The sequence below is a fragment of the Galeopterus variegatus genome, unplaced genomic scaffold, assembly GCF_000696425.1.
Source record: "Galeopterus variegatus unplaced genomic scaffold, G_variegatus-3.0.2 Scaffold10351, whole genome shotgun sequence".
Classification (NCBI taxonomy): Eukaryota; Metazoa; Chordata; class Mammalia; order Dermoptera; family Cynocephalidae; genus Galeopterus; species Galeopterus variegatus.
The window spans coordinates 51,501-63,044 of NW_007736462.1; the positions used below are offsets into that span (position 1 = coordinate 51,501).

Sequence of the window (11,544 nt, forward strand, 5' to 3'; positions counted from 1 at the left end):
ATAGGAATGGACTTAAGAAGGTGTGAGTGAACTAAGTAAGGCAAGAAGTTAATAGACAATGTTTAAAATTCAGTCCTGGAGTAGTCACATAAGTATGTTATTTAGAAATAGAGAAGAATTAAGAATGGTTGACTTAAACTTCACAGAAAAAGAAATCCAAGTAGCCAGTAAATATGAAAAAATATTCAACTGAATGAGTAAGCAGAGAAAAATTAGTTAAAACCATCACAATGTGCCACTATTCTATCAGATTTTCAAAAAATAAAACCTGACAGTAGTAGGTATTTTAGACCAGGAGTTTGATAGGAATGTCACATCCTGCTTCTACCGGTGTAAGTATGTATTGTTAGTGAGTGTGACTACTTGGGAAAGCATTTAGCATTGCCTGTGAACTGAAGGTATGTAAATGCCCCATGACCCAACAAGTCACTCCAGGGTACATGCACAAGAAACACCAGTGTAACAGGTTCCATGTACATTATTTGTAATAGCCCAACCTGCAAACAACCCAAATAGCCATTTAGAATTCAAAATTAAAATGTGAGTATTTGTATAGTGGGAAAACTATAAAAACAATAAAACTGAATGAACCAGGGCTACAGGCAAAAATGGATGACATTTTAAGAACAATGTTGAATGAAAGAATTAAGATACAGAAGACTGCATGCACTGTGATTCCCTTTACACACAGTTGGAAGTAGTCTAAACTATTGCTAGGATGCATGCATGCATGTAAAGGAAATGGTCATCAGGACCATTTGGGAGGAGGACAGGAGCTTGTAACAGGAAGAGAATATGGAGGATCTCAGAGATGCTGGCAAGTTGTACTTGCAAACTTGGGTGGGGGTTACATGAGTATTCCCTGACAGTTTTGTTCTATGAACTTTTCAGTATGCATATCGTATTTTATAACTGAAAAAAACCTGCTTAGTGAAATAGTTGCCTCGAGGAAGCTGGCTATGTAAATGGAGAAGAGACTGTTAACTTTCATTGTAAGACATACGAGAGTACTTCAGAAAGTTCATGGAAAAATGGAAATAAAAATAATATAAGTCTTTTCATGAACTTTTGAAGTGCTCTTGTATTCTTTATAATAAACACTCCTCTAAGATTTATATGTGTGCTAATTATTTAGTCCTCACAAGAATCCTATGATGTGTAAATTTATTTCCATTTTAGAAATGAGAAAATTGAGGCCTATAGTTATTGAACTTGTGTAAGGTTATACAGCTAATGGGTAATGCCCCAAAGAACCTACATTTTAAAAGAATAATCTAAAAGAGAAATTTAACTACTAATTAGTAAGCAAAGAAATGCAAATTAAGGAAGATAACATGCTCTCACCTATTTAATTACAGAAAAACATTCCGCCTTTCTCATGTATATAAATCTTATATTGACAGGGAATTTTTTAAAAAAATTTATTATTATTTTTACATTCTAAGATGTTGTTGTGGAGCAATTGGGGATGAAAAAGAGAGGGGAAAGGGGAGAAAGAGAGGGTGGGAGGAGGAAAAGGGAGGATGTCATTGAGGCCCATGGCACCCCCCTCATTCCAGCAGGGAAGCCCTGGGAGCTTCCAGCGACGCCCTGTGAGTGGCCCGGTGATTGTCGCTGGGCTGGATGCAGACTGTCAGGAGGGCATGGCTGAGGCCCTCAGCCCTCTGCACCTTGCCCCCCACCCTGGCTCAGGAGCCTGGGGCATTTCCAGCAGTGGCCTGGTGGTTGTCGCTGGGCTGGATGCCAACGTCAGGGGCTTGTGGCTGAGGCCCTTGGCCCTCCCCTAACCTTGGCTTGGGAGCCAGGGGGTCTTTCAGTCCTTCTAGGTTTTATAGGTGTTCTTTGGTGGTGTTAGACATTTACTGGTTAATATCAGAACTTTGTGGGTTTTTTGTTTTTTCTTTCAGTTCTGTGCTGGATTATTCGCTATTACCACCATTTAAACTGCAGTGGAGCTAATTTGTTGTCCTTTGCTTACCTCTAAAATGGGGGAACTTCCTGTGGGAACCAGCACTTGAGCCCTGTGGTTGAGCTAAATTGCTTCATTGCTGTTTATTCCCTGGGGAAGGCTTTTTGTGCAGCTCAGGTTTTAATTGTTGACCGTGTAGGTACTTCTGGGTCTCATGAGTTCCAGCACACCTGGGTTGTGTGGAAACTCTGGTCTGGGCCTGAGTCTTTTCAGCAAACTGCGTCCCTTGCAGTTTTGTATTCCTGACCAGTCTATGCTGAGTGGTCCTGCGCTGATTGGAGGGCAGATCAGCTGTCCATGAGGTGCCCCAATGTTCCCCTGGTGGGCCTGTCTCCAAACACTTCCCATGGGGTGGGCCATGCACCAGTCCTTTGCAGTGACTCACTGGCCTCTGAGTGGCTCCTTTTTTCTGTTGTCCATGGGAACCCCGTTAGTGGTCTTGCTGGCTTGGGGACCATCAGCTCTCTTCTCCCTGCTGCCTCCAAGCAACTTCATACAAAGGGCACAGTAGTGGCTTTTCCAGCTCAGCAGGGCCAGCCTTGAAGCGGCTTGAGCTCGAAATGGTGGGAGTAGTCCCTTTCTCTCATCCTGGCTTCTCCTGCCTTCATGAACTCCATAGGTCTCTTCTCCTCTTCCCTTGAGCTCTAGTGTCCCCAGCTTGTCTGTCATTGCTTTTTTCTTTTTTTTTTTCCTTTTTATCTTTTTTACTGACCGGTAACGGGATCGCAACCCTCGGTGTTGGGCCCGCACCGCGCTCAGCCAGTGAGTGGGAGCCAGTCTCCACATGGGATCCAAACCCTCGGTGGGAGCGCCCCCGCGCTCCTAAGCGGCGCACTCTCCAGTGTGCCACCGGGCCGGCCCTGTCATTGCTTTTTAATAGTCGTAAATTGGTCAATTGTGGGAGAGAGTGACGTTGGGGACGGTCTGTTCCACCTTCTTGATTGGAACTTTGCAGTGATTTCTTTATTTAGAAATTATTTATTGATTGTCTGCATTGTGGTAGGCACAGGTGCTGGGAGTAAACATTTAATAAAATATACTCCCTTCCCTCAAATGTCTTGTAATTTAAGTGGGAAAGTAAACCAACGGTTATAGTAGTGTACAGTATAGTATATAATGATAGATTCCTCCATTGCTGATAGCAGCATAAAATCTTAGAATCTTCTGGAAAGCAGTTTGAATGGAGGTATCTCAAAAGTCTTAAAAATGTGCATTTGCTTTGATCTAAGATTCCTTTTTTATTAATTTACAGCCAGAAAATTATTCTAAATATGGGAGAAGAAAGCATTCATGCATAAAAGTGATTATCTTATAATATTGAAAAGTTGGAAACAATATAAGTGTTTAACCATAAAGGAATGGTTAAGTTAACCAGTAAACCCACTCAGTAGAATATTTTGTAAACCACTGAAAAAGTCATGTGAGAAACTGATTCAATGTTATATGGAAAAATGTTGACCATAAAATTTGATATACAGGATGATGGGAGCTATGTTCCAGAAAAAAATTAATTTGCCAGTGTATAGAAGGGAGGGAGGGGAACAGATGACAGGAAGGAAGGAAGATTACTCCAACACTTTATGATAGCCTTATTTAAATAGTGGAATATTGAGTGGTTTTACTTTCTAATTGTTTGGTTCCATATTTGCTTATTTCTTTTAAGGAGCATGAATTATTCCTTAAAGTAATGGGAGACAGGGGACATTTTTTAAATAAAAATGTAACATTATGTTCTAACTCCCTCCACTAGAGGGAGAAACTGTTTCATGTAATTGCATTTCGATGTACTATTTAGAACCAGTCAAAAATGAAATATTAGTCTTCTTTCTGCAGTTGTGGCGAGGATTTTTTGTTTGCATGTTTGTTTAGAATTTGTGTGATATCAGTATTAAACTTTAAAAGCATCGTATGAGTAAGTAGGGGAATTTTGCCATTTCTTTTTCCCTTTTCCCATAAAAACTTGGTTGGCTTTAACTGGTCATGAAACATTAAAGAATTTGAAGTTTTTAGAGCATTTATTCATTTTCAAACATATATTCTGAGTCTAAAAATACATGTTCATTGAGGAAATTTTTGAAACCAATGAAAAACTTCTTGAAGGAAATAAAAAAAACACCTTTGCATGTACATACACCTGGATATTTTGTGATCTGCCCTTTTGTCTTAAAAAGGTATCAAAATATTCTGTCATGATATTGAATACTCTTCTACATTAGATAATCTGATTAGACTTATGGACCATCTCCCAAGAAAAATACACAGAAAAATTTTGAATGTATTACTCCTGAAGCCCATTTATTAACTCTAGTTGAGACCTTATCATTATTTTTTTAGTGGCTTTATAGAGTGTTCCTTTGTATGGATGTGATATTTTTATTTAAACCAATCACAATCTGGAGGTTTTGGCTTACTTCCAGTGTTTAGTTATGAACAGTCCTATGACATTATGTTGATAGACAAATCTTTGCCCACATCTCTAATGATTTCCTTAGGGTAAATTTCAAGATACAGGATTGATGTTAACTAGAGATTACTTCAGAAAGTGGTACCGGTTTCCGCTCTTGATGTCAGTATGTAGTAGAGTTCCTCCCCTCAATCAGATTTAAGCTGAACTGGAAGTTGAAACTCTTTCTTTGAGTGTTCAAAAATCTTTAAAATATATAAATATAAATATGTCTTGCTGTTTTCGTAAGTCCTGGTGGTCTGTTCATTTACTGCTGCACAAACAACCACTCCATAAAACAATAACAATCACTTATTTTGTTCACGAACGTGTTGGTTGAGTGGTGTATTCGTTTTCTGTTACTACAAACTTAGTGTTTTAAAACAATACCCATTTATTAGCTCACAGTCCCTTGGTCAGAAGTCTGGGCAGGATGTGACCGAGTCCCATAAAGCTGAAATGAAAGTGTCGTCAGGGCTGTTGTCATCTGGAGGCTCTCGGAAAGAATCCACTTTCAAGCTTATTCAGGTTGTTGGCGTGATTCAGTCCCCATGTCCTCGCTGGCTGTCCGTCGGAGACCCTCAGCAACTAGAGGCCTGCCCCCTTGCACTTCTCCTACAACAGTGGACTTTACTCCTTCAGAGCAGCAGTGGAGAGTCTCCCTCACGCGTAATTCCCTTTGTACTTCAGATCTTTTTTCAGCAAGAGCCCAGTGGTCCCTTTAAATGAGTTGTTTGATTAGGTCACATCCACCCAGGGCAATCTCCCTATTTTAAGGTAAATTGATTTGGCAACCTTAATTATATCTGCAAAATCCCTTCACAGCACCTAAATTAGTGTTTGATTGACTACGTGGGGCAGAGGGGTATACCCCAACATGAGGGAATCTTGGGGCTCAATTTAGGATTCTACCTTCCATGAATAGTGTCTCCCACCTCCAAGGACCTGAGAGTCTTAGTTCCTGAAAATCCCCTCTTCCAAGGACCTGAGAGTCTTAGTTCCTGAAAATCATAAGGGAGTTTATTCATGTCCATTCTATTTTATTGACGTTGGTGAAGGGGAAGATTACCACCTTCTGACCAGGAATGGCACCCAACTTCCTGAATTCAAATCCCACCTCCAAGGACCTGAGAGTCTTAGTTCCTGAAAATCATAAGGGAGTTTATTCATGTCCATTCTATTTTATTGACATTGGTGAAGGGGAAGATTACCACCTTCTGACCAGGAATGGCACCCAACTTCCTGAATTCAAAGCTTGGCTGTACTACTTAATTAATGATCTGACCTTGGGTGTGTTACTCTGCTTCTCTCTGCCTTAGTTTTCTCATCTGTAAAATGACATGGAGTTAATAATAAAATTTTCCTCGTAGGGTTTTATGCTCAATTTAGTAATACCTAGAAAACTCTTAGGACAGAGCTTGGCATTTAATAAAGTGTGTTAAAAGTGTTTACTTTTTAATAAATGCATTTTGATTTGCATTTACATAATTCAGGTGAGTTAAGCATGTTAATAGGATTTCCTATTATAAAGAACCCACAAAATAAGAATAGAATTTTTCTTTCATGGCCTTAATTTTTTATTTTTAACTCACTACTCTATTACATGTATATGCCTTTTATGGTAAGCTGCCACGAAAGAGCAGGATTTAAATAAATCTGTAATGTGCTAATTTAATATGTTTTTGGTAATTTCAGTAGCATAGTATGATATTATAAGCAGTAGACTATAATCCCAATATCTGAGTTCACTTCTGGCTTTGCCCCTAAATATTTGGTAAGATCTGTGGCTAGAAGAGCTTTTGTGGATAATATTGTGAATTAGTTATAATATTTACTCTGCTTCTTCATATTAGGAAAAACTGGAGGAGTGCCTAAAGCAGTTAAAGGAAGAAAGAGTAATAAGGCTTAAGGCTGATAAACGAGTCAGTGAGGTAAATAACAGTTTTTTCTTATATTTTGAGAATTTTTTGCTTTTTCTTGGTTCTGTTTTGTGTTTATTTTAAGCCATCCTCTCTCTCTCTCTCTCTCTCTCTCTCTCTCTCTCACACACACACACACACACACACACACACACACACACACACACACACACACACTTTATAAACTTTAAAGTGAGAAAATATAGTGTGTTACATGTTGGTTGCACTATGTTAACCTTTGTACTTGCTTATATTTATTGGTCATGTCAATATATTCCAAAAAGTATGTTTTAAAAAATGTAAACATTGTGGTTTGGGGTTTTTTTCCCTGTGGTTTTTATATAACTGCAGCTTATTTTTTGTTCCTGATGCTTCAATTCAAGAATGCACTTCTTAGGCTTATTCTCTACATACAGTAACATAAAAGAAGGTAATGAGACTAGCTACTGACAGTAAATTAGAAAAATGAATAATTTAAGTAAGTGTAAGATAATGGAAAACTGCTAATAATGCAATAAAAGATAAAAATCTATGAAGATTAAATTAGGCTAATGTGCCTGAAAGCAGGGCATAAGCTAGAAAGTTCTATATAAATACAATTTGTTATTACAATGTGAGTTTAAGGAGGAATTTTAAGTGTAAGCATTGGATTGGAGGACACTTACTTATTTAATAAATATTGAGCATCTGATTGTGTAAGGCAAAAGTGCATTGTGAACAAAATGGCCTTTCTGAGAAATACTGGAGTTGGCTTACATGTGGTTTTAGGTGAATAGATGATGAGGGGGAGGAGCATGCAGGGGAGTAAATATTTTCAAAAAGCCAAGGGTGAGCGTGTTGGTAATTGTACAGTTAATAAATTGAGTATGATTTAGGACTTCTAAACTTACATGTTACAAATATTATGCTGGCTAAAATTAATCCTTAATATTCAGCAGAATTGTAATATGCTTTGTTCAAATCAGACTCTATTTTTCATTTTTTAATTTAAGGGTAACCTTAAGCAGCTATTTTCTAATGTAGATTGATCTGGTTTGAATTTAACCAGTTAGAAATCTGATCTTTTAAAAGATTATTAATAAAACAGTAACTTTCTTTTATACACTACCTAAGTGTTATGTAGGAAATTTTGTCAGATGTCTCCAGGTTTTGATTGTTATGTGATACAGTCACCTGTCTTTTCTGGTGGAGAGTTAGATTCATTACAAGTTAATGACATTTTAAAATGTTTTATTGTAGTTTTTTACTTAAAAACTATTTTCTTTTATTAACATGGCCCCTGTGCAACGATAACACACAACTTTGTGAAACATTCCATATTAAAAAAAGCACAGAACTGTTTTCTTTTGATGACAATGAGAGAAAATAATGTCACACATTTTCAATCTTCTTTTATAGCTGGAACATGAAAATTCCAAGTTAAGAAATATAAATTTATCTTTGTCTGAAGCTCTTCATGCACAGTCATTGACAAGCATGATCCTGGATGATGAAGGTGTTTTGGGAAGCATTGAGAATTCTTTTCAGAAGTTTCATGCTTTCTTGGATCTCCTTAAAGATGCGGGGTTAGTTCATTTCTCTGTGGCATTCTTCCCTCCATGACTTTAATGGTATTTGCCGGGGAGCCTGAGCAATTTCCATAGCTTCCACAAGTCATATATAGTATATAATTATAAGGAATATATTTGATTTTTTTGAAAGGGAAGTTAATTTAAAAAGAAATACAAAATGGAAAATCTGCCTTGGTATAGAGCCCATTATAAAAGAGTAATCTTTGGATAGAGTAGTGAGTAGGCATAATTCCTGGTAAAGACTAAATTGAAGGTAATTTTAAATATTTAGGAATATATAGGAATTTTCCTGTCTTGTTAAATAAGTTTGAATTAAAGTTATTTTTATCCTAGACAATAAAATTGATATTAATCTGCAGGGTAGATACAGGTACAGATACAGACTAGTGGTTCTCAACTGGGAATGATGTTACTGAAAGATGCTGAGAGAGCTGGAGATAGATAATTGATGAGTGGTGTTTTGTAGGTGAACGGGTTGGTGCTGGGAAGGAAGGAACAAACATTCTTGGACAGTGGAGGAAAGGTGGTAAAGTTGTGTGGCAGTGGAGGTGAGAGGCTCTAGTGATAGAAGCTGGAGCTGCTAGTGGGACAGTATTTAATGGGGAGAGGTGATACGGAAGGAAATAAAGCCAAGTGGTGGGAAGAGGAAGTGCTTAAAGGATTGGATGATCCAATGTGGTTCCAGAGCATGAATATGGGGAAGGTCTGAGAAACTGGGAGAGATGGGGGGTTATAGTCTGGAGTAGGATATTGGCTTTTAAGCTTTTACAAGTATCTCATGCTGATAGGTATGGGGAGGTCTAAGCTGTTCATATGTGATTATAATAACCCTTACCTTTTCTTTCTTTCCTCCTCTTGACCAGGCTTGGGCAGCTTGCCACAATGGCTGGTATAGATCAGTCAGATTTTCATTTATTAGGTCGTCCTCAGATGAATTCTACTATTACTAGTCCACCTAAAGAGGAAAAGAAGGCACTTGAAGAAGAAAAACCAGAACCAAATCAGAATGCCCTAGGACAAATGCAAAATATCCAAGTAAGTGGACAGAACTTATCGATTCTAAGAGTAATTAGCAAAATGGACAGAGAGCATAATGATCTGTCTCTAATAATTCATATGCCTGGGGGCCAGAAGCCTCTTTGGGGTCCTTTTCAAATCTGAGATTATAGTAAGTTTGTGCCCATTTGGGGTTATTATATTGTTGTAAATAAGAAAACTGGAAGTTTTTTGAAAATTTATGTTTTAAAGCAGACTATCCTCAGTGAAGAAAGAAATGAAAGATTAGAGAAGATATTCCAAATTTTAAATTTTGTAAATGTCTATTCTATTCACATTTCATCTAGGTTTCTATTTGTATGCAGTTTTTTGAAAATTTATGTTTTAAAGCAGACTATCCTCAGTGAAGAAAGAAATGAAAGATTAGAGAAGATATTCCAGATTTTAAATTTTGTAAATGTCTATTCTATTCACATTTCATCTAGGTTTCTATTTGTATGCAGTCAGCTTACAATGAAGGAACACTAATGAAGGTACAAGTATTGATACAGAAGACTTTTAAAATAAGTAATCCAGACGTAACTAACAGGCAGTACCTGGTTCTGGGAATGGGAGGGGAAGCCTGTCTGCTCAGGAGTCCCCTGCTGCTTTTCCTTTAGCCTGGAGCTCCCATCTCGTTTTGATTGTTATGTGATACAGTCACCTGTCTTTTCTGGTGGAGAGTTAGATTCATTACAAGTTAATGACATTTTAAAATGTTTTATTGTAGTTTTTTACTTAAAAACTATTTTCTTTTATTAACATGGCCCCTGTGCAACGATAACACACAACTTTGTGAAACATTCCATATTAAAAAAAGCACAGAACTGTTTTCTTTTGATGACAATGAGAGAAAATAATGTCACACATTTTCAATCTTCTTTTATAGCTGGAACATGAAAATTCCAAGTTAAGAAATATAAATTTATCTTTGTCTGAAGCTCTTCATGCACAGTCATTGACAAGCATGATCCTGGATGATGAAGGTGTTTTGGGAAGCATTGAGAATTCTTTTCAGAAGTTTCATGCTTTCTTGGATCTCCTTAAAGATGCGGGGTTAGTTCATTTCTCTGTGGCATTCTTCCCTCCATGACTTTAATGGTATTTGCCGGGGAGCCTGAGCAATTTCCATAGCTTCCACAAGTCATATATAGTATATAATTATAAGGAATATATTTGATTTTTTTGAAAGGGAAGTTAATTTAAAAAGAAATACAAAATGGAAAATCTGCCTTGGTATAGAGCCCATTATAAAAGAGTAATCTTTGGATAGAGTAGTGAGTAGGCATAATTCCTGGTAAAGACTAAATTGAAGGTAATTTTAAATATTTAGGAATATATAGGAATTTTCCTGTCTTGTTAAATAAGTTTGAATTAAAGTTATTTTTATCCTAGACAATAAAATTGTTATTAATCTGCAGGGTAGATACAGGTACAGATACAGACTAGTGGTTCTCAACTGGGAATGATGTTACTGAAAGATGCTGAGAGAGCTGGAGATAGATAATTGATGAGTGGTGTTTTGTAGGTGAACGGGTTGGTGCTGGGAAGGAAGGAACAAACATTCTTGGACAGTGGAGGAAAGGTGGTAAAGTTGTGTGGCAGTGGAGGTGAGAGGCTCTAGTGATAGAAGCTGGAGCTGCTAGTGGGACAGTATTTAATGGGGAGAGGTGATACGGAAGGAAATAAAGCCAAGTGGTGGGAAGAGGAAGTGCTTAAAGGATTGGATGATCCAATGTGGTTCCAGAGCATGAATATGGGGAAGGTCTGAGAAACTGGGAGAGATGGGGGGTTATAGTCTGGAGTAGGATATTGGCTTTTAAGCTTTTACAAGTATCTCATGCTGATAGGTATGGGGAGGTCTAAGCTGTTCATATGTGATTATAATAACCCTTACCTTTTCTTTCTTTCCTCCTCTTGACCAGGCTTGGGCAGCTTGCCACAATGGCTGGTATAGATCAGTCAGATTTTCATTTATTAGGTCGTCCTCAGATGAATTCTACTATTACTAGTCCACCTAAAGAGGAAAAGAAGGCACTTGAAGAAGAAAAACCAGAACCAAATCAGAATGCCCTAGGACAAATGCAAAATATCCAAGTAAGTGGACAGAACTTATCGATTCTAAGAGTAATTAGCAAAATGGACAGAGAGCATAATGATCTGTCTCTAATAATTCATATGCCTGGGGGCCAGAAGCCTCTTTGGGGTCCTTTTCAAATCTGAGATTATAGTAAGTTTGTGCCCATTTGGGGTTATTATATTGTTGTAAATAAGAAAACTGGAAGTTTTTTGAAAATTTATGTTTTAAAGCAGACTATCCTCAGTGAAGAAAGAAATGAAAGATTAGAGAAGATATTCCAGATTTTAAATTTTGTAAATGTCTATTCTATTCACATTTCATCTAGGTTTCTATTAGAGTGAAGAGGGAAGTCGCAAGCAGGTCAGCTCACTGTGTTACGTTTCCTGATGGGAATACTGAGGGAATTCCGTCAGTGTTTGGGAAGGAAGGATAGCTGTGGGGCCGAGAAAGCTCATCTACACAGACTAAAGGTCATCGAAAGGTTTTCTAAAGAGGTCATTTTAATACCTAAGTTAAGTCTTAAAGAG

At 37.5% G+C, this 11,544-nt stretch overlaps 1 protein-coding gene across 1 annotated transcript in view; it reads left to right on the forward strand.

Annotated features, from left to right (window-relative positions):
* The window catches only part of LOC103609952 (centrosomal protein of 78 kDa-like), a gene marked incomplete at its 5' end in the record, with an annotated part of 38,208 nt that extends 28,651 nt beyond the window's left edge, over nucleotides 1-9,557 (forward strand). The window contains 4 exons of the mRNA XM_008594206.1: nucleotides 6,266-6,343; nucleotides 7,730-7,896; nucleotides 8,766-8,937; nucleotides 9,384-9,557. Of these exons, the coding sequence (XP_008592428.1) occupies nucleotides 6,266-6,343; nucleotides 7,730-7,896; nucleotides 8,766-8,937; nucleotides 9,384-9,557 (591 nt within the window). The remainder of the gene's footprint in view (nucleotides 1-6,265; nucleotides 6,344-7,729; nucleotides 7,897-8,765; nucleotides 8,938-9,383) is intronic.
* Between the last annotated feature and the right edge of the window lie 1,987 nt (nucleotides 9,558-11,544).